Genomic DNA, 25,110 nt, shown 5'->3' on the forward strand with positions numbered 1-25,110 from the left:
GTCAATAAGTATACCATATGCCGTGTATTGCATTGCAATGAATAGAGTGGGTGGAGTTAAAGCCAATTTATGCTTGACCTGAAAAGGTGGTTGGAGGCTTCGTATGGAAGGTGTGACACGATTGTGGAGCCTCCAGAGTCATGCAACGGCCAAATCAAGCTTCGTACTGCATCGCCATGTGCCTCTCAAATGTTTTAACAATGCGGAGGGCTCGGACAGCTTGGAGGGCTCTGTATAGCTCTGCATTGACATGATTGGTTGACGGTAGGTGGTGGCAGTACATCCTGTATAAACACAAACTTACTTCCATGCTCTGCTCCGCTAAGCACAAGACCATGTAGAGCTTTTAAGGACTCAGCAGCACTCTGTATTAAACTCTTTGCTCAGCACAAGAGACCCATTTAAGTTTTGCAGACTCTATTGAGTATGTCCAATGACACATTTGTATTTCATTAAAAGTGTATTTCTTTAAACATAGCCTACACAAATGCTTTCAACATAACAGTAGTTGCATAAACTTTCAAAAGAAATGCTGACATAAATACACTATTAAAATTAAGATATGTCAAATTATCTATTTATTTTTTCAAAGGCGGTTTCAGTGCTGTGAAAAACAGTTGTATTGCACTATAGTGCAATGCAACAAAAAAAATGATATTCCCAGTTTAGTGTTTCTTTGCAAGGGGACTCTTATGTTGAAAAAAAATCCGCGATCATGCCGGCAAGATAATATCCTGCTGCTAGGACAACAGTAATCAAATTCTGAAGAATCGACGTCATAGGGGCTGGTCGGGGGAGTTGACGGTGACGTGGAGAGGTCTGGCAACGATACAAGTGGGGGCCTCTATTTATTTATGGCAAGAAGATTGACAGAACAGTTGACCACGGAGAGATAAATAATTTATCCAATTAAACAATATACCCAAAGGAGTGCATCTCTGGCCTTTTATTAGTCCAGGTTACTGATAAGAAAGAACTGGGTAGGTGGAAATAAGGGTGATAAAACCGTAACATGCTACTTTCACTTAGCCAGTGTACTAAGTGAGTACATAAAGATTTTATGCGTTTTTAAATAATTGATGTTAAAGGTAAAAAAATCAATTTTTATTAAAAATTATAATAACCAAGAAATTATCAAATAGTTTGACAACCCTGTTTGAATGAAAACGTTTAAATTAAATCAAACTCAACCGTTAGCTCTTCCAGTGATGAAGAAAAGGTCAACTGAGTGAGCACCTCTCCGAATTATTTTGCAATTCAGGTCCAAACAGTTATTTTCTAACTTACTTCTACCAAGGGGAAATATGTATAGATAGTTTCATTCAAATGAAAAGGGGGGTGAGGTCAAAAAGGGATTGAAATCAAATGGAACGACCCAGAGAGGTTAGCAAAAGGACAGTGATTCAACTAGTGGACAGACCACACAAGGCTAACTTTAAATCCATAGAGCTGTATGTCTACACCTGGTGACCACACTTCAGAGAAATCATATGGCAAGTGCCCAATTCAAAATTCCAATCCAAGTCCCTTACCCTTCAGGCACTCTAAGAATTGAAAGGACATTTAGCCTGGTAGAACATCAGAATCCCCCTGGTAGAACATCAGAATCCCCCTGGTAGAACATCCAGAATTTAAAAACCAGTCAAACAACCCCTAGCATGCTGTCCTGTGTGGCGCAGTTGGTAGACCATTGCACTTGCAACTCCAGGAGCGTATGTTCAGTTCCTGCTGGGGCCACCCATTAGAGAATGTGTGCATGCATTACTGTAGGTCACCTTGAAAAACAGATGCTAAATTGTCCTAGAATTATTATAACTAACCCACAGCAGAGGCCATGAGGGTACACACGGGTGACAGCTATCCGCTTTGTCCTTTGTAAAACGGCTAGATTCAGAATGGCAAACAAACAAAACTGCAATGGAGGGTAATTTAAATACAATAGTTGCAACAACAACAAAATAAACATTGCATAGTTTAATTTTTCTTACTATAAAGTGCTAATTTTGTAAACCACACGTCCATGTATCCTCTCCTTGTCTTGGTGTGACTGGGAGCGTCTAGGCAGATGTATCGCCTGTGTTCCGTTTGTTGTCGTGAGAGGTCCGTGTGACGTGACCCGGAAGAACTCTGGTCCGTTTCCCTGACGGGAACCCAAGCACTATTGGAGATCATTTTGAAATACTTTAGTTCTGCTTGATTGAGCTTGTCTGTTGAACTGAAACCAACAGGAAAAAGACATCAGACACTCCAGGCAGGCTAAAGCAAATGTTTGACATATTTGAACTGCGTTTGTACCCAGTTCTGGAGGTGTAAAGAGAAAATGGAATATGTCACTGGATAACTCACATTCTTACTAAGGGGAAATAACCCTTTCCTGTTAACACATGACTTCACACACACCAATGAACAGACACAGAACTTCTCTGATGACTCTGCTATAGTAATCTGTGTCAGAGGAGACGAAGCTCATCGCAGGGATACAACGGAGGAGTCCTTTGTGAAATGATGCGAGGTCAACTACCTGCGACAGCCTCAACCCGTTCTCTCCATTTTGAAATAGTACATTTCCTGATTGGCCGATTCCTCATGATGACCCCGGTTGGACATCAGCCAATCAATTTAAAAGTCCCACTCACTCAGTTGACTACATTAAAAAAAAATGGTGGAAGCCCTAAAAATGGTGCTGCCCATGTGAACAGTCTTTTGGCTATTGGAGGCCTCGATCATTCTGAGATCGCCAACAGCATTTAACGCCTTTAAAAAAAAATATATTAAACAAATATTTAAAAAATAAAATAAAAGATAAATAAACCGGGACTCTTCTTACATGGCTACAAACGGCGCAGGTGCTTCATGTGGGTGTGTTTTCTTGTCATGGTTACATGTTTTGTCCATAGTGATTTAATTGATGATACGGATTGATTAAACTATTTCCTAAAGTACTACTTTACAAGGTATCAAGGTTCATATCCTATGGAGTACAGACAGAAGTCATTCATTCAACCACGTGGTAAATTGGGATGTTTGGCAGTGGAAATCTGCTGATTGATCAGTTTAAAAAAACATCTAATCAAATAAAAAAGTTTACTCTGGGCACAAATACGACTTGTTTGTTGACTTTTCCATAGACGTAGTCGATGTTCACGTTTGCAGTAAGCAACACTGCAAAAGTTATTTGAGTGGATCTGTATCGATACAAAGGTCTTCATTATGATGACAAACACACACACACTAAGCCGCTACAGTAAACCTTTCACTTTGGGGTTTAATGTTTAACAACAAGAGGTCCTTTGACTTTTGCAATTGAACTAAAAACGATCATAAGGTAGTTGGTGCAGTAAGGCCAGTATCTGTTCTTTGGCGCCCCCTGCAGGCTAGATAAGGAAAATTCCGGTGGCGCTCCCATTTCCTAGCTAAAAGCTTCTGATTTTAGTAAAGTGGATATTTTTCATTTGGGTGGCCACTGCACAGTTGACATATCGTCACACAATTCAGTTCCATTTCCACTTGCTTCTGCTACCTTGTTGATACTTTTGAGCACCAATTAAATCATACAGATAAAGTCACTTAACAGCACAAAATATATACATTTGAAATAAACTTTTATTATATATATAGTTACAAATCATTTCATCAAGGAACACAAAACAGAACGAGCGGTTGCAAGTGAGATGGAAATAAAAACCAATCGGCGCCGCATGGTCTAAAGACTGGACACAATGCCGAACTCAGACCACATCTGGACATCTGAAAATGACTCAAAATGAAGAAAAAAAAAAAAAATCATAATTTGACAATATGCTGTCAATTTGTACCCTCTTGGCATCACGTTGCAGCAGCACGCGTGGATTGGCTTGTCTCCATTATTACATCCCAAAATCACACCCGATTCAGCGCACTACTGACCAGAGCCCTATGGACCCTTGTCAAAAGTAGTTCACTATGTAGGGAATAGGGTGCCATTTGAACCTATATGATTTTTCCAAATGAAAACAATACGTATGGATCCCAAAGCAGGAAGAAAAATTCATGAACATGGACAGTGATTGGCTTGGTGGGCAAATGAGAAAACATCAGTTGCATGCTACAAACGATCACAGCGATGTCATCCTTCAGTTTATATACAAAGCTCTCCAATAAAATAAAAAGTCTTAAATCTGTCACCCCCCCCCCCCCCCAACATAAAACAGCTAGGCACTTCAAATAGTACAGAAAGAAGAATCTGCAGTTCTCAGGTTGAGTTAAAGGGACTGTTCATAGAAAACATCTTGGTTTCCTTACCCTGTACGTATTCTATGGACAAGGGGAGGCTAGGTAAACTAACCCAAAGCGTGGATTGCACTAGAATGATTGTGAACTAAATACGTCATTTGGTTGAACTATCCCTTTTAAAAAGATCGGGGTAGGGGGCGGGGTAAGGGTACGGGGGGAGGGGTAAGGGTAAATGGTCACCTTGAGATATAAAACAGTGGTAGTAATGGTGGTGCTTCCAGGAGAAATTGCATCCTATCACCTCAACATTAGAGGTCAGTCCTGGTCTGTCCAGCCCACCGGGCCTAGCAGATAGCACTGCAGTATAAAACACACTGGGCCAAATCCCCCCGGAGAGTACACACACACACACGGGGCTAAATCCCCCTCCCCCCACTGTAGAGGTCACACACACAGGGCTAAATCCCCCCCCCCCCCCCAAGAGAGTACATACACAGGGCTGAACCCCCCCCCAGAGAGTACATACACAGGGCTAAATAACCCCCCCCCCCCCCCCCCGGAGAGTACACACACAGGGCTAAATCCCCTAAGTCTCAACAAGTATATAAAGGAGCACCATCTCACGGTGGTCCTCTGTCACGCCGTTGGTATAGCATGGTGCTTGTAAAGACAGGGTAATGGGTTCAATTCCCGGGTACACCCATACGTAAAATGTATTCACGCATGACTAAGTCCCTTTGGATAAAAAGAGTGCTAAAAAAGCATATTATTATTGGCCGTCGACAAGGGGAATTGTAAAGACGTGAGAAATGGCGACACCTGGTGGTCAGAAAGTGTTAGGAAAATTATTATTTAAGAATCTCAGCACTTCAAATGGGGATCATAACAAATAACAAACAAATCTATTCTACAACACACACCACCACCCCCCCCCGCCGCCAACGAACTTAAGTTTGATTCCAACACAATATTCCAACTTTTACCCCCAACAGGACATGTCATACAACCATCAAGTGATTGATGTAAAAAAAATAAAAAATCTAAGCCAAACTGCAAACAAAAAGGAGAGAAGTCAAATCACAAGGTGTTGCAGTCTGACGTCAAACTCATTGCACTTTAACACGGACAGACAGGACACCAACTTATGTCTTTACATGGTAGTCCTCAGGAACAGCAGAGATCTGGATAAAAGTCCTGTCTGCATGTCATATCCGTCACAGCCGTGGATGTCCCAGTATATGATTAAAGTAAGCCATAAAAACTGGATTATAAAACAGGGCCTAAAATGTTGTTTTTGGTCCAGCAGTCATTGTTGAAGGTAGAAACAAAAAAAATCAACCAGCCACTCAAATTCTTTAACCAGCTGAAATATTTTGGCCATAATTACAACAAAAACTGACAATCATGCTTTTTAATATTTCTAAAACAAGAAATGTGTTAGTAAGAAGTACAATTTAATACATTTAAAATTGTGACCTCGGTCTTTTAAAAATCAAAATATCTGGAGACAAAATGCCCAGTTGCCCCTTTAAGGGAGGGAAGTTACCATGGTAACGGGGCCACTCGCATTCTGTCGTGTGTGTGTGTGTGTGTGTGTGTGAGAGAAAGAGAGATTTGGGGTCTGACTAGGGAGATTTTGCTATCCAATGAAGCAGCGGACTCAAAACGAACGTTGAAAAACAACCAATCTTGTGAACAAAACAATTGAAATAGCCAAGAAACACGAGGACAAAGTCTCACTTTGTAGACTTGAGTAAATTAGACCAACGTTCATGAGCATGAATCTATCAGCACTTCACTCAGTGAGCTCAGCTCCCCTGCCAGGCGGTGTTGCTGCTCCAGGTGGGATATAGAATGTGAGCTCAGCTCCCCTGCTCCAGGTGGGATATAGAATGTGAGCTCAGCTCACCTGCTCAGCTCCCCTGCCAGGCGGTGTTGCTGCTCCAGGTGGGATATAGAATGTGAGCTCAGCTCCCCTGCTCCAGTTGGGATATAGAATGTGAGCTCAGCTCCCCTGCTCCAGGTGGGATATAGAATGTGAGCTCAGCTCCCCTGCTCCAGGTGGGATATAGAATGTGAGCTCAGCTCCCCTGCTCAGCTCCCCTGTCAGGCGGTGTTGCTGCACCAGGTAGGATATAGAATGTGAGCTCAGCTCCCCTGCTCAGCTCCCCTGCCAGGCGGTGTTGCTGCTCCAGGTGGGATATAGAATGTGAGCTCAGCTCCCCTGCCAGGCGGTGTTGCTGCACCAGGTGGGATATAGAATGTGAGCTCGGCTCCCCTGCTCCAGGTGGGATATAGAATGTGAGCTCAGCTCCCCTGCCAGGCGGTGTTGCTGCACCAGGTGGGATATAGAATGTGAGCTCAGCTCCCTGTCAGGCGGTGTTGCTGCACCAGGTGGGATAGAGAATGTGAGCTCAGCTCCCCTGCTCCAGGTGGGATATAGAATGTGAGCTCAGCTCCCCTGCCAGGCGGTGTTGCTGCTCCAGGTGGGATATAGAATGTGAGCTCAGCTCCCCTGCTCCAGGTGGTATATAGAATGTGAGCTCAGCTCCCCTGCTCCAGGTGGTATATAGAATGTGAGCTCAGCTCCCCTGTCAGGCGGTGTTGCTGCACCAGGTGGGATATAGAATGTGAGCTCAGCTCCCCTGCTCCAGGTGGTATATAGAATGTGAGCTCAGCTCCCCTGCCAGACTGTGTTGCTACACCAGGTGGGATATAGAATGTGAGCTCAGCTCCCCTTCTCCAGGTGGGATATAGAATGTGAGCTCAGCTCCCCTGTCAGGCGGTGTTGCTGCACCAGGTGGGATATAGAATGTGAGCTCAGCTCCCCTGTCAGGTGGTGTTGCTGCACCAGGTGGGATATAGAATGTGAGCTCAGCTCCCCTGTCAGGCGGTGTTGCTGCACCAGGTGGGATATAGAATGTGAGCTCAGCTCCCTGTCAGGCGGTGTTGCTGCACCAGGTGGGATATAGAATGTGAGCTCAGCTCCCCTGTCAGGCAGTGTTGCTGCACCAGGTGGGATATAGAATGTGAGCTCAGCTCCCCTGTCAGGTGGTGTTGCTGCACCAGGTGGGATATAGAATGTGAGCTCAGCTCCCTGTCAGGCGGTGTTGCTGCACCAGGTGGGATATAGAATGTGAGCTCAGCTCCCCTGTCAGGCGGTGTTGCTGCTCCAGGTGGGATATAGAATGTGAGCTCAGCTCCCCTGTCAGGCGGTGTTGCTGCACCAGGTGGGATATAGAATGTGAGCTCAGCTCCCCTGCCAGGCGGTGTTGCTGCACCAGGTGGGATATAGAATGTGAGCTCAGCTCCCCTGTCAGGCGGTGTTGCTGCTCCAGGTGGGATATAGAATGTGAGCTCAGCTCCCCTGTCAGGCGGTGTTGCTGCACCAGGTGGGATATAGAATGTGAGCTCAGCTCCCCTGTCAGGCGGTGTTGCTGCACCAGGTGGGATATAGAATGTGAGCTCAGCTCCCCTGTCAGGCGGTGTTGCTGCACCAGGTGGGATATAGAATGTGAGCTCAGCTCCCCTGTCAGGCGGTGTTGCTGCACCAGGTGGGATATAGAATGTGAGCTCAGCTCCCCTGTCAGGCGGTGTTGCTGCACCAGGTGGGATATAGAATGTGAGCTCAGCTCCCCTGTCAGGCGGTGTTGCTGCACCAGGTGGGATATAGAATGTGAGCTCAGCTCCCCTGTCAGGCGGTGTTGCTGCACCAGGTGGGATATAGGATTAGTATAATTAGCAGCTACGAAACAAAACAGAAATACTTTGAAAACAGCTATTGCAGAATTCTTCAGACTATTTATTTTGTTGGTGAACGTAACGCTGGCACTGTGGAGCCCTGCAAATTGACCACCCGCCAACACCTAAATCTTCCCGCATTTGGCGGGTGTTCATTGTATGCGCCAATTATTTAAAAAATATATAAAAAATACTGACCCAACACCAACCACTGTCTCTACGGCGTCTTGAACACGCCAAGCATCACACAACAGTGTTCTTCTCACTCTGTGGTGTAATGTGATTAGTAGAAATGAGCCCTGAGGGCTGGGAGGATTATTCATGGAGATGAAACACAGAAGCTGGAGTTATGTTGGGTTGTTGAACTGGTTAGTTTACCCTCAGTGGGGACAATCCCAAAGACGGTGAGCGAGGGTGAGGCGTGCTCTGTGGATCTATTGGTGGGCACAGACGGGGCAGTCGGGGGAGAGAGATGTTGTGAGTGAGTCCCAGACCCTCCCTTGGTCATTGGTAGTTCTTGATCGAGGCCAGTAGAGGTGGGCTGTGGTTCTGAGCCTGTGCTCAAGTGTACAAGATGAGGGTTGTGAAGGGACAAGGCAGTCCCTAGTGAGGGGACAGGACCGTCCCTTGAGTTGTAATTGGTAGTAGTTGATTAGGGACAGCCCTATGGACAGAGGCCGGCAGTGACACTCAGTGTATATTATGAGAGGGCACAGGGCAGCCCCTTGGTAGTTATTTATGGAGGCTGACAGTGACACTCAGTGTATATTATGAGAGGGCACAGGGCAGCCCCTTGGTAGTTCTTTATGGAGGCCGGCAGGGACAGCCGACGGATCGGAGCCATGTTCTGTTGTGCCGAGGGTCCCGAGGTCATTGGTAGAGAAGGTAATTCTTGAGAGAGGCCGGTAGAGGCAGACCATGGATCTCACTCAGTCGTTCTCTGCCTAAAGCTACCCTCACAGAGCGCCGACACAGCTCCAGCAGAGGGAGAGGCTCAGCTGGGGAGAGAGAGAGAGAGAGAGATTTAGAGTACAGCAATACTTTCCCATTTAGTTTACCTTAAATATCAGAGAGAGACAGAGACACAGACAGAGAGAGAGAGAGAAAGAGAGCACATAAACACCCCCCCCCACACACACACGTCCAATCAGAACTGTCTTGCTGTACAACAAGTTGATGAACATTTACTAGTGTACACAGGGTGAATCGTTCCAGTACAACAACATGTTTTGATAAACATTCTCATTAGAAACCACATTACCCCGAGAGGAGCAGTCATGAGGACCAGTCAGTCCAGTCCAGTCATTTCCACACTTAACAAAACACGATGGTTGACATCTAAACTAGAGAGAATCTAGGAGCCAGAGACGCGTTGACATCTAAACTAGAGAGAATCTAGGAGCCAGAGACGCGTTGACATCTAAACTAGAGAGAGAATCTAGGAGCCAGAGACACGTTGACATCTAAACTAGAGAGAATCTAGGAGCCAGAGACGCGTTGACATCTAAACTAGGAGCCAGAGACGCGTTGACATCTAAACTAGAGAGAATCTAGGAGCCAGAGACGCGTTGACATCTAAACTAGAGAGAGAATCTAGGAGCCAGAGACACGTTGACATCTAAACTAGAGAGAATCTAGGAGCCAGAGACGCGTTGACATCTAAACTAGGAGCCAGAGACGCGTTGACATCTAAACTAGAGAGAGAATCTAGGAGCCAGAGACGCGTTGACATCTAAACTAGGAGCCAGAGACGCGTTGACATCTAAACTAGAGAGAATCTAGGAGCCAGAGACGCGTTGACATCTAAACTAGAGAGAATCTAGGAGCCAGAGACGCGTTGACATCTAAACTAGAGAGAATCTAGGAGCCAGAGACGCGTTGACATCTAAACTAGAGAGAATCTAGGAGCCAGAGACGCGTTGACATCTAAACTAGAGAGAATCTAGGAGCCAGAGACGCGTTGACATCTAAACTAGAGAGAATCTAGGAGCCAGAGACGCGTTGACATCTAAACTAGAGAGAATCTAGGAGCCAGAGACGCGTTGACATCTAAACTAGGAGCCAGAGACGCGTTGACATCTAAACTAGAGAGAATCTAGGAACCAGAGACGCGTTGACATCTAAACTAGGAGCCAGAGACGCGTTGACATCTAAACTAGAGAGAATCTAGGAACCAGAGACACGTTGACATCTAAACTAGAGAGAATCTAGGAGCCAGAGACGCGTTGACATCTAAACTAGAGAGAATCTAGGAGCCAGAGACACGTTGACATCTAAACTAGGAGCCAGAGACGCGTTGACATCTAAACTAGGAGCCAGAGACGCGTTGACATCTAAACTAGGAGCCAGAGACGCGTTGACATCTAAACTAGAGAGAATCTAGGAGCCAGAGACGCGTTGACATCTAAACTAGAGAGAATCTAGGAGCCAGAGACGCGTTGACATCTAAACTAGAGAGAATCTAGGAGCCAGAGACACGTTGACATCTAAACTAGAGAGAATCTAGGAGCCAGAGACGCGTTGACATCTAAACTAGAGAGAATCTAGGAGCCAGAGACGCGTTGACATCTAAACTAGAGAGAATCTAGGAGCCAGAGACGCGTTGACATCTAAACTAGAGAGAATCTAGGAGCCAGAGACGCGTTGACATCTAAACTAGGAGCCAGAGACGCATTGACATCTAAACTAGAGAGAATCTAGGAGCCAGAGACACGTTGACATCTAAACTAGGAGCCAGAGACGCGTTGACATCTAAACTAGAGAGAATCTAGGAGCCAGAGACACGTTGACATCTAAACTAGAGAGAATCTAGGAGCCAGAGACGCGTTGACATCCAAACTAGAGAGAATCTAGGAGCCAGAGACGCGTTGACATCTAAACTAGAGAGAATCTAGGAGCCAGAGACGCGTTGACATCTAAACTAGAGAGAATCTAGAAGCCAGAGACGCGTTGACATCTAAACTAGGAGCCAGAGACGCGTTGACATCTAAACTAGGAGCCAGATACGCGTTGACATCTAAACTAGGAGCCAGATACGCATTGACATCTAAACTAGAGAGAATTTAGGAGCCAGAGACGCGTTGACATCTAAACTAGGAGCCAGAGACGCGTTGACATCTAAACTAGAGAGAATCTAGGAGCCAGAGACGCGTTGACATCTAAACTAGAGAGAATCTAGGAGCCAGAGACGCGTTGACATCTAAACTAGAGAGAATCTAGGAGCCAGAGACGCGTTGACATCTAAACTAGAGAGAATCTAGGAGCCAGAGACGCGTTGACATCTAAACTAGAGAGAATCTAGGAGCCAGAGACGCGTTGACATCTAAACTAGAGAGAATCTAGGAGCCAGAGACGCGTTGACATCTAAACTAGAGAGAATATAGGAGCCAGAGACGCGTTGACATCTAAACTAGAGAGAATCTAGGAGCCAGAGACGCGTTGACATCTAAACTAGGAGCCAGAGACGCATTGACATCTAAACTAGAGAGAATCTAGGAGCCAGAGACGCGTTGACATCTAAACTAGGAGCCAGAGACGCGTTGACATCTAAACTAGAGAGAATCTAGGAGCCAGAGACACGTTGACATCTAAACTAGAGAGAATCTAGGAGCCAGAGACGCGTTGACATCCAAACTAGAGAGAATCTAGGAGCCAGAGACGCGTTGACATCTAGGAGCCAGAGACGCGTTGACATCTAAACTAGAGAGAATCTAGGAGCCAGAGACGCGTTGACATCAAAACTAGAGAGAATCTAGGAGCCAGAGACGCGTTGACATCTAAACTAGGAGCCAGAGACGCGTTGACATCTAAACTAGGAGCCAGATACGCATTGACATCTAAACTAGAGAGAATCTAGGAGCCAGAGACGCGTTGACATCTAAACTAGGAGCCAGAGACGCGTTGACATCTAAACTAGAGAGAATCTAGGAGCCAGAGATGCGTTGACATCTAAACTAGAGAGAATCTAGGAGCCAGAGACGCGTTGACATCTAAACTAGAGAGAATCTAGGAGCCAGAGACGCGTTGACATCTAAACTAGAGAGAATCTAGGAGCCAGAGACGCGTTGACATCTAAACTAGAGAGAATCTAGGAGCCAGAGACGCGTTGACATCTAAACTAGAGAGAATCTAGGAGCCAGAGACGCGTTGACATCTAAACTAGAGAGAATCTAGGAGCCAGAGACGCGTTGACATCTAAACTAGAGAGAATCTAGGAGCCAGAGACGCGTTGACATCTAAACTAGAGAGAATCTAGGAGCCAGAGACGCGTTGACATCTAAACTAGAGAGAATCTAGGAGCCAGAGACGCGTTGACATCTAAACCTGAGAGAATCTAGGAGCCAGAGATGCTTTGACATCTAAACTAGAGAGAATCTAGGAGCCAGAGACGCGTTGACATCTAAACTAGAGAGAATCTAGGAGCCAGAGACGCGTTGACATCTAAACTAGAGAGAATCTAGGAGCCAGAGACGCGTTGACATCTAAACTAGAGAGAATCTAGGAGCCAGAGACGCGTTGACATCTAAACTAGAGAGAATCTAGGAGCCAGAGACGCGTTGACATCTAAACTAGGAGCCAGAGACGCATTGACATCTAAACTAGAGAGAATCTAGGAGCCAGAGACGCGTTGACATCTAAACTAGGAGCCAGAGACGCGTTGACATCTAAACTAGAGAGAATCTAGGAGCCAGAGACACGTTGACATCTAAACTAGAGAGAATCTAGGAGCCAGAGACGCGTTGACATCCAAACTAGAGAGAATCTAGGAGCCAGAGACGCGTTGACATCTAAACTAGAGAGAATCTAGGAGCCAGAGACGCGTTGACATCTAAACTAGGAGCCAGAGACGCGTTGACATCTAAACTAGAGAGAATCTAGGAGCCAGAGACGCGTTGACATCTAAACTAGAGAGAATCTAGGAGCCAGAGACGCGTTGACATCTAAACTAGGAGCCAGAGACGCGTTGACATCTAAACTAGGAGCCAGATACGCATTGACATCTAAACTAGAGAGAATCTAGGAGCCAGAGACGCGTTGACATCTAAACTAGGAGCCAGAGACGCGTTGACATCTAAACTAGAGAGAATCTAGGAGCCAGAGACGCGTTGACATCTAAACTAGAGAGAATCTAAGAGCCAGAGACGCGTTGACATCTAAACTAGAGAGAATCTAGGAGCCAGAGACGCGTTGACATCTAGGAGCCAGAGACGCGTTGACATCTAAACTAGAGAGAATCTAGGAGCCAGAGACGCATTGACATCTAAACTAGAGAGAATCTAGGAGCCAGAGACGCGTTGACATCTAAACTAGAGAGAATCTAGGAGCCAGAGACGCATTGACATCTAAACTAGAGAGAATCTAGGAGCCAGAGACGCGTTGACATCTAAACTAGAGAGAATCTAGGAGCCAGAGACGCATTGACATCTAAACTAGAGAGAATCTAGGAGCCAGAGACGCGTTGACATCTAAACTAGAGAGAATCTAGGAGCCAGAGACGCGTTGACATCTAAACTAGAGAGAATCTAGGAGCCAGAGACGCGTTGACAGCTAAACTAGAGAGAATCTAGGAGCCAGAGACGCATTGACATCTAAACTAGAGAGAATCTAGGAGCCAGAGACGCGTTGACATCTAAACTAGAGAGAATCTAGGAGCCAGAGACGCGTTGACATCTAAACTAGAGAGAATCTAGGAGCCAGAGACGCGTTGACATCTAAACTAGAGAGAATCTAGTAGCCAGAGACGCGTTGACATCTAAACTAGAGAGAATCTAGGACCAGAGACGCGTTGACATCTAAACTAGAGAGAATCTAGGAGCCAGAGACGCGTTGACATCTAAACTAGAGAGAATCTAGGAGCCAGAGACGCGTTCACATCTAAACTAGAGAGAATCTGGGAGCCAGAGACGCGTTGACATCTAAACTAGAGAGAATCTAGGAGCCAGAGACGCGTTGACATCTAAACTAGGAGCCAGAGATTTGCATGGTGAAAACTGTTTGAACACTCTTGAAATGCTTCCTTCCAGACTTCTGACATGACATAATTGTGAAAGCAATGCAATGAAAAGCTTCCAGTAGTACACCCTTCTACTCATGTCAGATCAGTGATTATTTTAAGGGATCATTCTCGTGACACCTTACTGCAGACAATGCTACCCAAAGCCCGAGACAGACGAGGCAGCACAGTCAAGCCCGAGGCAGACGAGGCAGCACAGTCAAGCCCGAGGCAGACGAGGCAGCACAGTCAAGCCCGAGGCAGACGAGGCAGCACAGTCAAGCCCGAGGCAGACGAGGCAGCACAGTCAAGCCCGAGGCAGACGAGGCAGCACAGTCAAGCCCGAGGCAGACGAGGCAGCACAGTCAAGCCCGAGGCAGACGAGGCAGCACAGTCAAGCCCGAGGCAGACGAGGCAGCACAGTCAAGATGGTAGAAGAGAAGAAAAAGAAAGCGTGATCAACAGGCTTGTTCAGTTATCCATCTACTGTTGTTCTCTGGGGCATAGGTCAGAGAGATCAAGTGATGTCATCACGATGCCAGTGGCACCTTATCACGTAGTGCCCAACGGTCTGGGATAATAGTTAGGATCAATGGCTCTGTTAGCCTAAACAGATCTGGGACCAGGCTGTCTTGCTGAATTGGCAAGCTCCAGTTTGAGAGAACAACACAAACAGATCTGGGACCAGGCTGTCTTGCTGAATTGGCAAGCTCCAGTTTGAGAGAACAACACAAACAGATCTGGGACCAGGCTGTCTTGCTGAATTGGCAAGCTCCAGTTTGAGAGAACAGCACAAACAGATCTGGGACCATGCTAGCCTAACTGTGGTCTGTAAGCCTCTAACCTGATCCCAGATCTGTTTGTGCCGGGTTTGTTTGTTAACTCCTCTGTAAATAGTCACGGCCAGCAAAAGACAAAATGTGCGAAAATGATCAAATATAAATAAGCGAGAGAGCACAAACTGATCTGGGACCAGGCAAGCCTAAATGTAGTCTGTTCTAGGCTGGTCCCAGATTAGGTGTTGGCAAGGCAACACAAACCAACATATACACATTAAAAAACAGTAACCATGGGAAATGGCAAGAGAGCACAAACTGATCTGGGAACAGGCAAGAAAGCCTCAGTGCTCTGCTGTAACCTTGGTGAGCAGTAATAATGGCCCAACCTTTGAATGTACTGTTACGCTCAAGTTCATTACATCAATGAAACGCGTGTGTACGGCCCAAACAAATGACACCCTATATAGTGCACTACTTTTGACCAGAGCCCTATCAAAAGTAGTGCACTACATAAGGGAGTCATTAGGGACGCAGGACAAAAAATGTTTTTGTGTCTATTATGAAGTTATGAATCACGTCATGTCTGTACAATGAAAGACCAGACCGAGCTGCTAAAGTTCCCTAGGTGAGGCCTCCCGGGTGGTGCAGAGATCTAAGGCACTGCATCGCAGCGCTAGCTATGCCACCAGAGACTCTGGGTTCAAGCCCAGGCTCTGTCGCAGCCGGCCGCAACCGGGGGGACCATGGGTCGACGCACAATTGACCCAGCGTCATCCTGGTTAGGGAGGGTTTTGCCGGTAGGGACATCCTTGTCTCGTCACACAGGACCAGGTCACCGGTGTTTCCTCCGACACATTGGTGCGGCTGGCTTCCGGGTTGGAAGCGCGCTGTGTTAAGAAGCAGTGCGGCTTGGTTGGGTTGTGTTTCGGAGGACGCATGGCTCTCGACCGTCGCCTCTCCTGAGTCAGTATGGGAGTTGTAGCGACGAGACAAGAGAGGAACTACTAACAATTGGATACCACGAAATTGGGGAGAAAAAGGATTTACATTTATTTATTTTTTAATCCCTAGAAGGAAGTGTTCATGGGATAGCTAGGAACGCGAGCAGTATAGCCCTAACGTTACAGATCAAATGAATTGAGCCAACATTATTCCTTATCCTACTGCATGTCAGAGAGGCATGTTTGATCTACATAGCAGGTATCTATCTATCTGAAGGTTCCAAAAATGTTGTGTTGTGCTGAAAGCGCCCTACAGGCCCGTGAGACGTGACGTCTATGGCGTTTAGGAAGTCTAAACCAATGTCTCTGGTAGGGCTGCACGAATAATCCAATTCAGATCCAAGTTGTGATAATGACGTGTGTAATACCCATATAGCAAGAGGCTGCCATTTCCTCCTTCCTGAGACACAACAACAAACTGGACTACGGTACCTCCTCCAATGAGATGCGCTAGACTCATTCGCTTTCTAAATGCACAAGAAGATGTTGAGCCAATCACAAGCGGGCTCTCTAACTCTGCACGGCATGTCGGCCAATCGCGCTTCAGCCACCGATGTTAAAAAGGCATTGATTTCCGGTGCGTTTTAAGTGGAACACCCCTTTGACAAACATCCCGTAGACACTGGTAGTGATTTCTATCACATAGCCAAAGACATTATTTCACCTCTGTGGCCTATTTATTGCCTTTTACCTCCCTAATCTTCTCCATTTGCACACACCGTACATATACTTTTCTATTGTGTTATTGACTGTGTGTTTGTTTATGTGTAACTCTGTGTTGTTGTTTTTGTCGCACTGCTTTGCTTTATCTTGGCCAGGTCACAGTTGTAAATGAGAACTTGTTCTCAACTGGTCTAAATAAAATATGGGGAAATTATCATTTTAAATGGTACCCATCTATTTTTAAGTAAGCATTTCACAGGTCAGGTCAACCACCTGTTGTATTCAGCACGTGACAGTCAGTTTCTAGAAGATCATAAACAAGCTGGAAAGGAAATACAAGATTACATCTCGCACAGATTTCTAAAATTAGGTCCTTAATTCATAAATCGCAATATCTGGCCAAAGAATTTTGTAATTAGATACTTTGTCCAAAAAGGTGCAGCCCTAAGTCTCAGAGAAAAAGACAAAAGCCAACCCTGAACCCCTTAAAATATACTTACGATCCAGTCCATTGATGTAGCGGATTCGTATTTCACAGTGCCCCCACACAGCACTGACGACAGGGTACAGCTTCCTCCCCTTGAGTCCTCTGAAAGCCACCCCAAGGTATTGTCCGTCCACTATATAGCTCAGAGTCCCCTCGTCCATGTCCAACACTACCAGGAACGAGTCGGGGACTAGAAACGTGTCATCCGGCTCCAGGAACGCTGGGTATGTCTTACTGGGCTGGTTCTTCCCATCGTGGTGCAGTTTATTTCGTCCCAGGTCCCAGCCCCAGGACTCGTGGTTATTACCGACCAGGGTCGTGTAGCCTACAGAATGTAACGGCGCGTCTCCTGTCGCCACGCCGACAATGGCGTGCGTTCCCCGCTGTCTCATGGCCCAGCTGATCTCCCAGACGTGGAGCCCCCGGGTGTAGCCGATACAGGCCCGGATGGCATCCGTGCTCTGAGCCACGGGGTGCCGATGAAAGACCAGTTTGTTGTCGTCCTTGACGAAGATGTTGAGCGATCGGTCGTTGTTGTTCCACGAGTGCTGCATCTGGACCTCCTGTCCAGCAGGGGGCATGTCCAGCAGCAGATCCAGCCTGGAGGGCTTGGCGTGGTCCAGGGCTGCCAACTCCAGCTTCAGAGGCCTGAACGCCGGGTCTCTCATGTCAATAGTCTTTATGCCTCCAGGGATGCTCTGCCCCATGCTCGTCTGGGAAGTTAGAACACAGAGCCCAAGGCCTCCTGCTGAGTCCTCCTGCTGAGGCCTCCTGCTGAGTCCTCAAAAAATAAATAAAAAAGGGGAGAGCAAATCAAAATCAGTTGATTGTTAGTTTCCCCCTCCTCTCCACAGCCTGTTTGTCACAGCCAATCAGGAGGCTGGATTGGTGTTCCTGCTCCTGGTTGCCAGTTAACAGGTTCAGGCCAGCTGCTGGTTCAATCCCACCTGCGAAGAGATGGGAAAGGAGAAGAGAGGTAGAACATGAATCATTACACCACAGTACCCTGCTTCCTAATCACTATAATATGGTCCTGTGTGACTCGGTTGGTAAGAGCCTGGATGTTCCTTTAGTCAGTATGCTCCTTGAAAACTTGAGACATTTGAGGCGTTGTGTGAAAAAAAAAAACTGCACATTTTAGTGGTCTTTTATTACCCCCAGCACAAGGTGCACCTGCGTAATGCTCATGCTGCTTAAATCAGAGCAAGCCTTGAAACGACTTCAGGGACATATTCACAAGGCAAGATTACTGATCCAGGATCAGGTCTCCCTCCTCATCAATATAATTATAATCATTAAAACAAAAAAGCTAAAATGGATCCTAAATCAGGACCCGTATCCATAATAGCTTCTCGAGGAGTACTGTTCTAGGATCCCGTTTTGCCTTTTTAGTTCATAATGAGTAAGATTGTGTGGTCAGATCCTAGATCTGCACTCCTACTCTGAGAAGCTTTAGTGGATACGGGACCAGGTGTCATCAACTCATGGGGATACTGGTGTCCACGGAACACATTAAGGCTTTATGAAATCAGGTCTTCAGAATCTTTTTTTGGGAGAGAAAAAAAATTCCATGACAATTATTCCAAGAAATGCTTGAAGAAAGGTCGAGGGCAACGTCATTGCTCATTGCCGAAAGAAATTCCCCTCCTGGAAAGACATAGTAGGCCTAACTAACTCAATAATGGTGCATAAATGTACAACTGAGCTCAACGGTCAGCAATTTGAGATGCAAAGAGAATTGATTAGCTGAACTGGATTTAATGTTGTTTTTGCCCCAGCTAAATTTAGGTCCTTAAATGATCAGAAATTACAAAACAACTGACACAGCCTTCAAGACTTGGGAAGACTGGGTGTGTAAACCAACTAATATTTGTGGTTTCATATACAGCAAGTGGGAAAAACACAACCTTAATATTTGCAACTGAGGCCCTGCTAGTGTAAACAGACAGAGGGCAAGACAGCTGCTAAGGCCTAGATTTCCATCTCTGCAGTAAACTTAAATATATTCAGACAAACTAAAAAACTGTGCCCACAAATGGGGAATAGAGGGCAGAAAGCTCGAGTCGTTTCCTATTATACAGTCGTCTGGTCGGGGCCGGCCGTTTGCAGTCGTCTGGTCGGGGCCGGCCGTTTGCAGTCGTCTGGTCGGGGCCGGCCGTTTGCAGTCGTCTGGTCGGGGCCGGCCGTTTGCAGTCGTCTGGTCGGGGCTAGCCGTTCACTATTATACAGGAAAACTTTGGGCTTAAAAATATTGTTGTTTTCAAGGGCAGGATAACACAAGGCTACTGGTCTGGCTACACTGACCGGCTACTGCTGGACAGCGCTACAACCTTACAGACTTTTCCCCCCCAAGTCCTAAGTGAAAGCTTGACGCACTGCACTTTGAGAAATGCAGTGTGTAGTACTAGATGGACACCATGTTCAGATACAGGTAACTCACATAAGCCCTTACTTAAAAAATAAAACATCTATGAATAGGAGAATTTCTTGACTAACTCAAATTCTGTAATTGTATGCAATAACAGTTGGCATAGCTTAGATCACAAACGCATTCATAACTACCAACTCAAATCCATTTATTTTCAACCAAACATTTGTTTTGTTTGTTTGCCCGTGAGTTCAGAGTATCTCACAGGAAGTCCTGACGATTCACTTTACTGGAACACCTCAGATGTCATTTCCCCCCTCGGCAGGTTTGATTGATTCTATTTCTGTCCACGTTGCTAGGAGGTCATGAAGACACACAGGAAACTAATTACACAGCCAGGGAACTGTGCTGCCATCGCCACACAGCCAGGGAACTGTGCTGCCATCGCCACACAGCCAGGGAACTGTGCTGCCATCGCCACACAGCCAGGGAACTGTGCTGCCATCGCCACACAGCCAGGGAACTGTGCTGCCATCGCCACACAGCCAGGGAACTGTGCTGCCATCGCCACACAGCCAGGGAACTGTGCTGCCATCGCCACACAGCCAGGGAGCCGGCCAGGGAGCATCAGAAACTGCACTGTGCAAGCTGCTGCTGAAAAGGGAAAGGCCAGACTAATTTAATTGTAGACAAGAGTTCATTGAGAAGTGTTTTGGCTCTTTTTCTAATGCAAGTAAACAACTATTTTAAGTGGGTCATGTCTCCTCAGTGGATGGCCAAAACAGAGGGAGAATAGCCCTGCAGCGGGTGGCCACATGGCTCAAACGGTACCCTTTTCCTTACATAGAGACCAATAGAGCACTCTAACAAGTCCTGGTCAAAAGTAGGGCACTAAGTAGAGAGGCGTTTACAATCATCACAGCCTGGTTTAATCAAACGTCCCTCAATGCCCGTCCAGCCTTCAGGGCCTCAGGACAGGGAGTATGAAACATGTTAAATTTGCAGACTCCGTGCTGGAGACTTAATGTCACCCCCCCCTTCCCTCCCCCCTATGTAGTGCACTACTTTTGACCAGAGCCCTATAAAAAGTAGGGCACGATATAGGAAATTTGGGATGCAAACTTAACCATTCATTCTTCTTCCTCAGAATGAACCAACAGCGCTGTGCTGAAGTACTGAATTTCAAACCAAAACGCTTAATTCGTGGGATTAAAGTAGAACTACACTGAACTAAAATATATACATATATATATATTTTTCATTATAGAACACACATTTTAAATGAGGATTAGTGACAGTTGGTTTTGTACTACCCTTCGATGGTGGTCCTCAAATAGCAGAAACTTTTGTAAATTCCTTCATTTTTAGTCTTAAATTGAATAAGGACGGATGTTGAAAATGACCAATTTGATTGTCTATTCAACGTGTTCATACCGGTCCCTATTCATCCATAAATAAAATGTGAAGGGAGGTGGAGGCTGAGTGCCTTGGTGTAATAATCCTGCAGCTGGGCTTGTTGGGGTTTCTGGACCCCTGGGTTAGTAAGGAGCCGATTGAGATGTGGCTGGGACTGAAGGATTTAGCTGAGCCAAAGGAACACTAGTCTCTCGCGTTGACCGAGTCCACATTTAGGCCAAAACACGAACTATGTAGATGTCGCCGCACTTCTACGCTCCCTTCATCCAGTTTCTGAATCCTGGGTTGCTATTAAAGAGTACAAAGAGTAAAATGAAAGAAGCCAATGCCAATAAGCAGGTTGAACCTGCTGGGAGGGAGGGAGGGAGGGAGGGAGGGAGGGAGGGAGGGAGGGAGGGAGGGAGGGAGGGAGGGATGGATAGATGGATAGATGGGTGTAGAAAGCTTTATTCAACGTGGAGCAATATCTTTGCTACAGATTTTTATATGAATATTATAAAATAACATGGAGGGAAAAAAAAATAGGCGCATTTCCACACCATAATTGCTTTGTGGCAGGTAAAAGACTGTGATGACATACTGTACACCAAAATAATTTTGCGCTTAAGCTATGTCCCAAATTTACAATTAAAAAAAACCATGAGTTGCATGCATTTCCATTGCATTTTCCAATCTATCAATAGTTCTGTCACACCAACTGTGGCAATAAAAGTACAACTTGCCCAACCTGGTTCACGCATGCTCTCTAGACAACAGTTTGCTGATAAAGTTACCTGTCCAGTCTACCTGTCCAGTCTACCTGTCCAGTCTACCTGTCCAGTCTACCTGTCCTAATGAGATGGATTGGAGCAAGAATATTTTGTGTTAATTGGCAGCTAAGCACCAATCATGTCACTAGCATACAAACGAAGACCCTTACCTTTATTTGGAAAAGAGCATCAAGCACATCACTGTGCACTTTCACCACCCTGTAGCCTAAACCGTGCATGCTTTTTCAAGTTCACAGTGGGAGGACCACACAACATAGCAATGCATGACTGCAAATTTAACTCAAAATGGTGGTGCCACTGTCAAAAAAACAAATTGTCAACATTTATAAAATTGTTGCTTTTTAATTTTGTACAAAATAACTTTACTCGCATAAAAACTGGATGGAAACAGCATACTGAATTTTTTTTTTACAGAAAATTACAATTAAAACCACTTTTTTTTTTTAACAGTCCATGTTTCCATCCAGTTTTTATGCGAGTAAAGTTATTTTGTACAAAATTTTAAAGCAACAATTTTATAAATGTTGACAATTTGTTGGCGATTACTGTAATAATTAGTACAGTATGCTACCATAAATTCTAAAGAAACTTTGATTTAACAGAACAATACCGTAAACTTTACAGTAATGTACTGTTAAACCAACGTTTCTTTTGGAATTCCTGGTAACATACTGTACTAATTATTACAGTAATCTCCAGGTAATTGGCTGCCTGTACATTACGTGTTTTACAGTGTGGTTTATAACTATGATTTAAAAAGAGATTACGTTTTACAAATCGAAGTTCATTACATTCAAACACGAGTTAAATTCTTAGCGAGGCAGTAGCCAGAATCCAACTAGATGTTCATCACATTCTGTAGTTGGAACAAGGATAAATCACTGAGCTCTGAGCCGGCGAGAGATATGGCTCTGAAAACCTACCTCAATCCAGGGATTGGAGATGGCAGTGTAATCCTAATTATCCCATTAACCCAACTAGCAAATCGAGAAGATTTAAAATAGTTCTAGTTTTCAAATGACTAGATAGCCTAGCATACTGACAAACTATCTAATGTTATTGCAGCCCATTGGGATTCGACAACACTTCCGGTAGCTTCTCACCTCAACACTAAGCGTCACATTTTCATGGAATTCAATGGGCTGTTATACCATTAGCTAACCTAGTATGTAGAGGACAAAACTAGCAGTATTTCAATCTCCTCAATTTGTCATTTGGGATAATTAGAGTATACTGCCATCCCAGGATTGAGATACGTTTTCCAAGCCATATCTCACACAGGCACAACGCTGTCCTGATTTGAGAATAATGAACGTCTAGTGAGATTCCGGTGATGTCCGTCTGCTCCTAGCTAGTAGTTATTCCGTAACATTCACTCTTAACTGGAAGTAAACTTTGACACTGCGCCACTTGAGTTCCATGCAAGAACGTCTCTAACACCAAGCAAGGTGAAGGTACTTCCCAGGGACTTTGTAGTTCTAACAGAGGAAGTGTGTCAAAAAACAAAAACAAAAAAAAGTAGATTCATTGTTGAAAATAAATTTATACAATTGACTTCATGGCATTTGATACTTGTTAAGTTATCAACTGCTCTCATGACATGTTTCGTTGTTTGCGACTAAAAACATTGAATGTCAATTAGCGATCTAGACATGAAAACATAGCATAAGTAAAACCGAAAACAAAACCTCTAAAAAAAAACGAACTACATAAAACTCACCTTTGCTTGGTTACTTTTTTTTTCTTTCAACCAATAGAACCTGCAGAGGATTTGAAAAACGAGGTTTTGAGATTGAAACAAAACTCCTAAACGATACCATTGCTGTTCGTTTTATCCTCTGCAGTCCTCGCACCCCTTTCCCATTTTGGGTTGGACATGAATTAGGTAAAACGATGGCTGTCCTAACCAGTCACGTGGTCCAATAGCGCCCAGATGCCTTGCTGGGCTAAATTCATTAGGAACCAAACCGGGAGGAACTACCCAGATTTGTCTCATAACAAACGCTCGCATTCGCAGCAAAACGTTTTCTTACGTTTTGGAGGGAATCAGCCAATTCAATTGGAAATCCCACCCAGTATACGACATTAAAATGGTGGATTGCCCTCAATAGAGCCCCACAGTGGAGGTGTCATAATACCCATAAAACCTAGTGGTCAAACAGGGAGATTCCAATCGTTTTTCCACCATTCATTTTTCCCATGGGGGATTTTAGAAACACTTAAAATAAGGCCTGTGTTTCGTGTAGGCTCACGTGACGTTTTTATAACCATGTAAATCTCTCTCAGACAAGGTGTCTTGTCACTATATTTGCCTATATTTACCCCCAACAAATGAAATGTTAATATGCTGCTAATGTGGCTATCATAAAGAACAAGGAATGCCAGGATGATCTGAACGAGACTGCCACATCGAGGCAAAGGTAAGAATCTCTGGAATAACTATCTAATGTTAGCTAAATCTAGTAATTAATTAGTTGACAACATTTCTTTAGCAGAGGTGCCAGCTAGAGATTGGGTGCGGGATATTGCAGGGATTTGTAATCTTGCATGATGTCTACTTTGATGCTAATTAACCATTTTGAATCTGAGAGTAAATAGAGCCGATTTTATATTGATAGAAGTCACCTTGTCCGAGAGAGATTTACGGCGTTATCAAAACGTCACGTCAGGGTAAAGCCTACACGAAACACAGACCTTATTTTAAGTGTTTCTAAAAATCCCCTATGGGAAAAATGCATGGTGGAAAAATTATAACCATTTCCCTGTTTGACCATTAGGTTTTAGGGGCATTATGACTCATACAGTGGTGCTGCTCATGACTCATACAGTGGTACTCTATGGTGCTACCCATGCTAATATGGCCTATTGGCCACAAGAGGCCTCTATCATTCTCCAGCGTCAAGCTCATTCCACTGAGCACTGAGTGTCTGCGGGCTTCCGCTCATCCCTTGTACTTGATTGACGAGTTAAGGTCACTAATTAGTAAATAACTACCCTCACCTGGTTGTCTAGGTCTTAATTGAAAGGGAAAACAACACAAAACCAGCAGACACTTGGCCCTCTATGGAAGGAGTTGGACACCGCTGCTCGAGTCTCCCTACTGAGCAACTCACCATAGAAAAGTTCATGGGTCTACAGGAAAGAATCTCGATCGTATACTCCTCATGTCCTCTCCCCTCGCCTCCTACTCAAAACCCATTGGAAGAGAAGGTCAGAGGGGAGGGACATCTGACTTTATCATCCAATGTGTTTTGAGAAGGACGCGATGAGGATGCAATAGAGATTCTTCCCAGGACTTCACGGCCCGAAACATTGCAAGGAATACTGTCCAAAGATACTCTTCCCTCTTAGGCCCCAGAGCCTGTAGGGATCGGAGTTGAGTTAGTTTGGACTGTGGAATTAACTCTCTGGGGAATTAGTTTGGACTGTGTAATTAACTCCCTGTGGTGTTAGTTTGGACTGAGTAATTAACTCCCTGTGGTATTAGTTTGGACTGAGTAATTAACTCCCTGTGGTGTTGGTTTGGACTGAGTAATTAACTCCCTGTGGTGTTAGTTTGGACTGTGTAATTAACTCCCTGCGGTGTTAGTTTGGACTGAGTAATTAACTCCCTGTGGTGTTAGTTTGGACTGAGTAATTAACTCCCTGTGGTGTTAGTTTGGACTGTGGAATTAACTCTCT

General features: G+C 45.2%; 1 protein-coding gene across 2 annotated transcripts; it reads right to left on the bottom strand.

The window, feature by feature from the left end:
• Positions 1–3,585: 3,585 nt before the first annotated feature.
• Positions 3,586–23,570, bottom strand: spsb1 (splA/ryanodine receptor domain and SOCS box containing 1). Of its 2 annotated transcripts, none has more exons than XM_036988950.2 (3): positions 23,150–23,570; positions 16,889–17,822; positions 3,586–8,951 (listed from the first exon to the last, which is right to left on the bottom strand). In XM_036988950.2, the coding sequence occupies exons 2-3, from the start codon at positions 17,580–17,582 to the stop codon at positions 8,824–8,826; spliced, it is 822 nt and encodes a 273-aa protein (XP_036844845.1). In that variant the 5' UTR covers positions 17,583–17,822; positions 23,150–23,570; the 3' UTR covers positions 3,586–8,823. The 2 variants fall into 2 exon arrangements, with proteins under 2 accessions (XP_036844845.1, XP_036844846.1); XM_036988951.2 differs by having other exon boundaries at positions 16,889–17,656; positions 23,150–23,497.
• Positions 23,571–25,110: the final 1,540 nt, after the last annotated feature.

This window comes from Oncorhynchus mykiss, chromosome 9 (assembly GCF_057628025.1).
Source record: "Oncorhynchus mykiss isolate SJ-2025 chromosome 9, ASM5762802v1, whole genome shotgun sequence".
Taxonomy (NCBI): domain Eukaryota; kingdom Metazoa; phylum Chordata; class Actinopteri; order Salmoniformes; family Salmonidae; genus Oncorhynchus; species Oncorhynchus mykiss.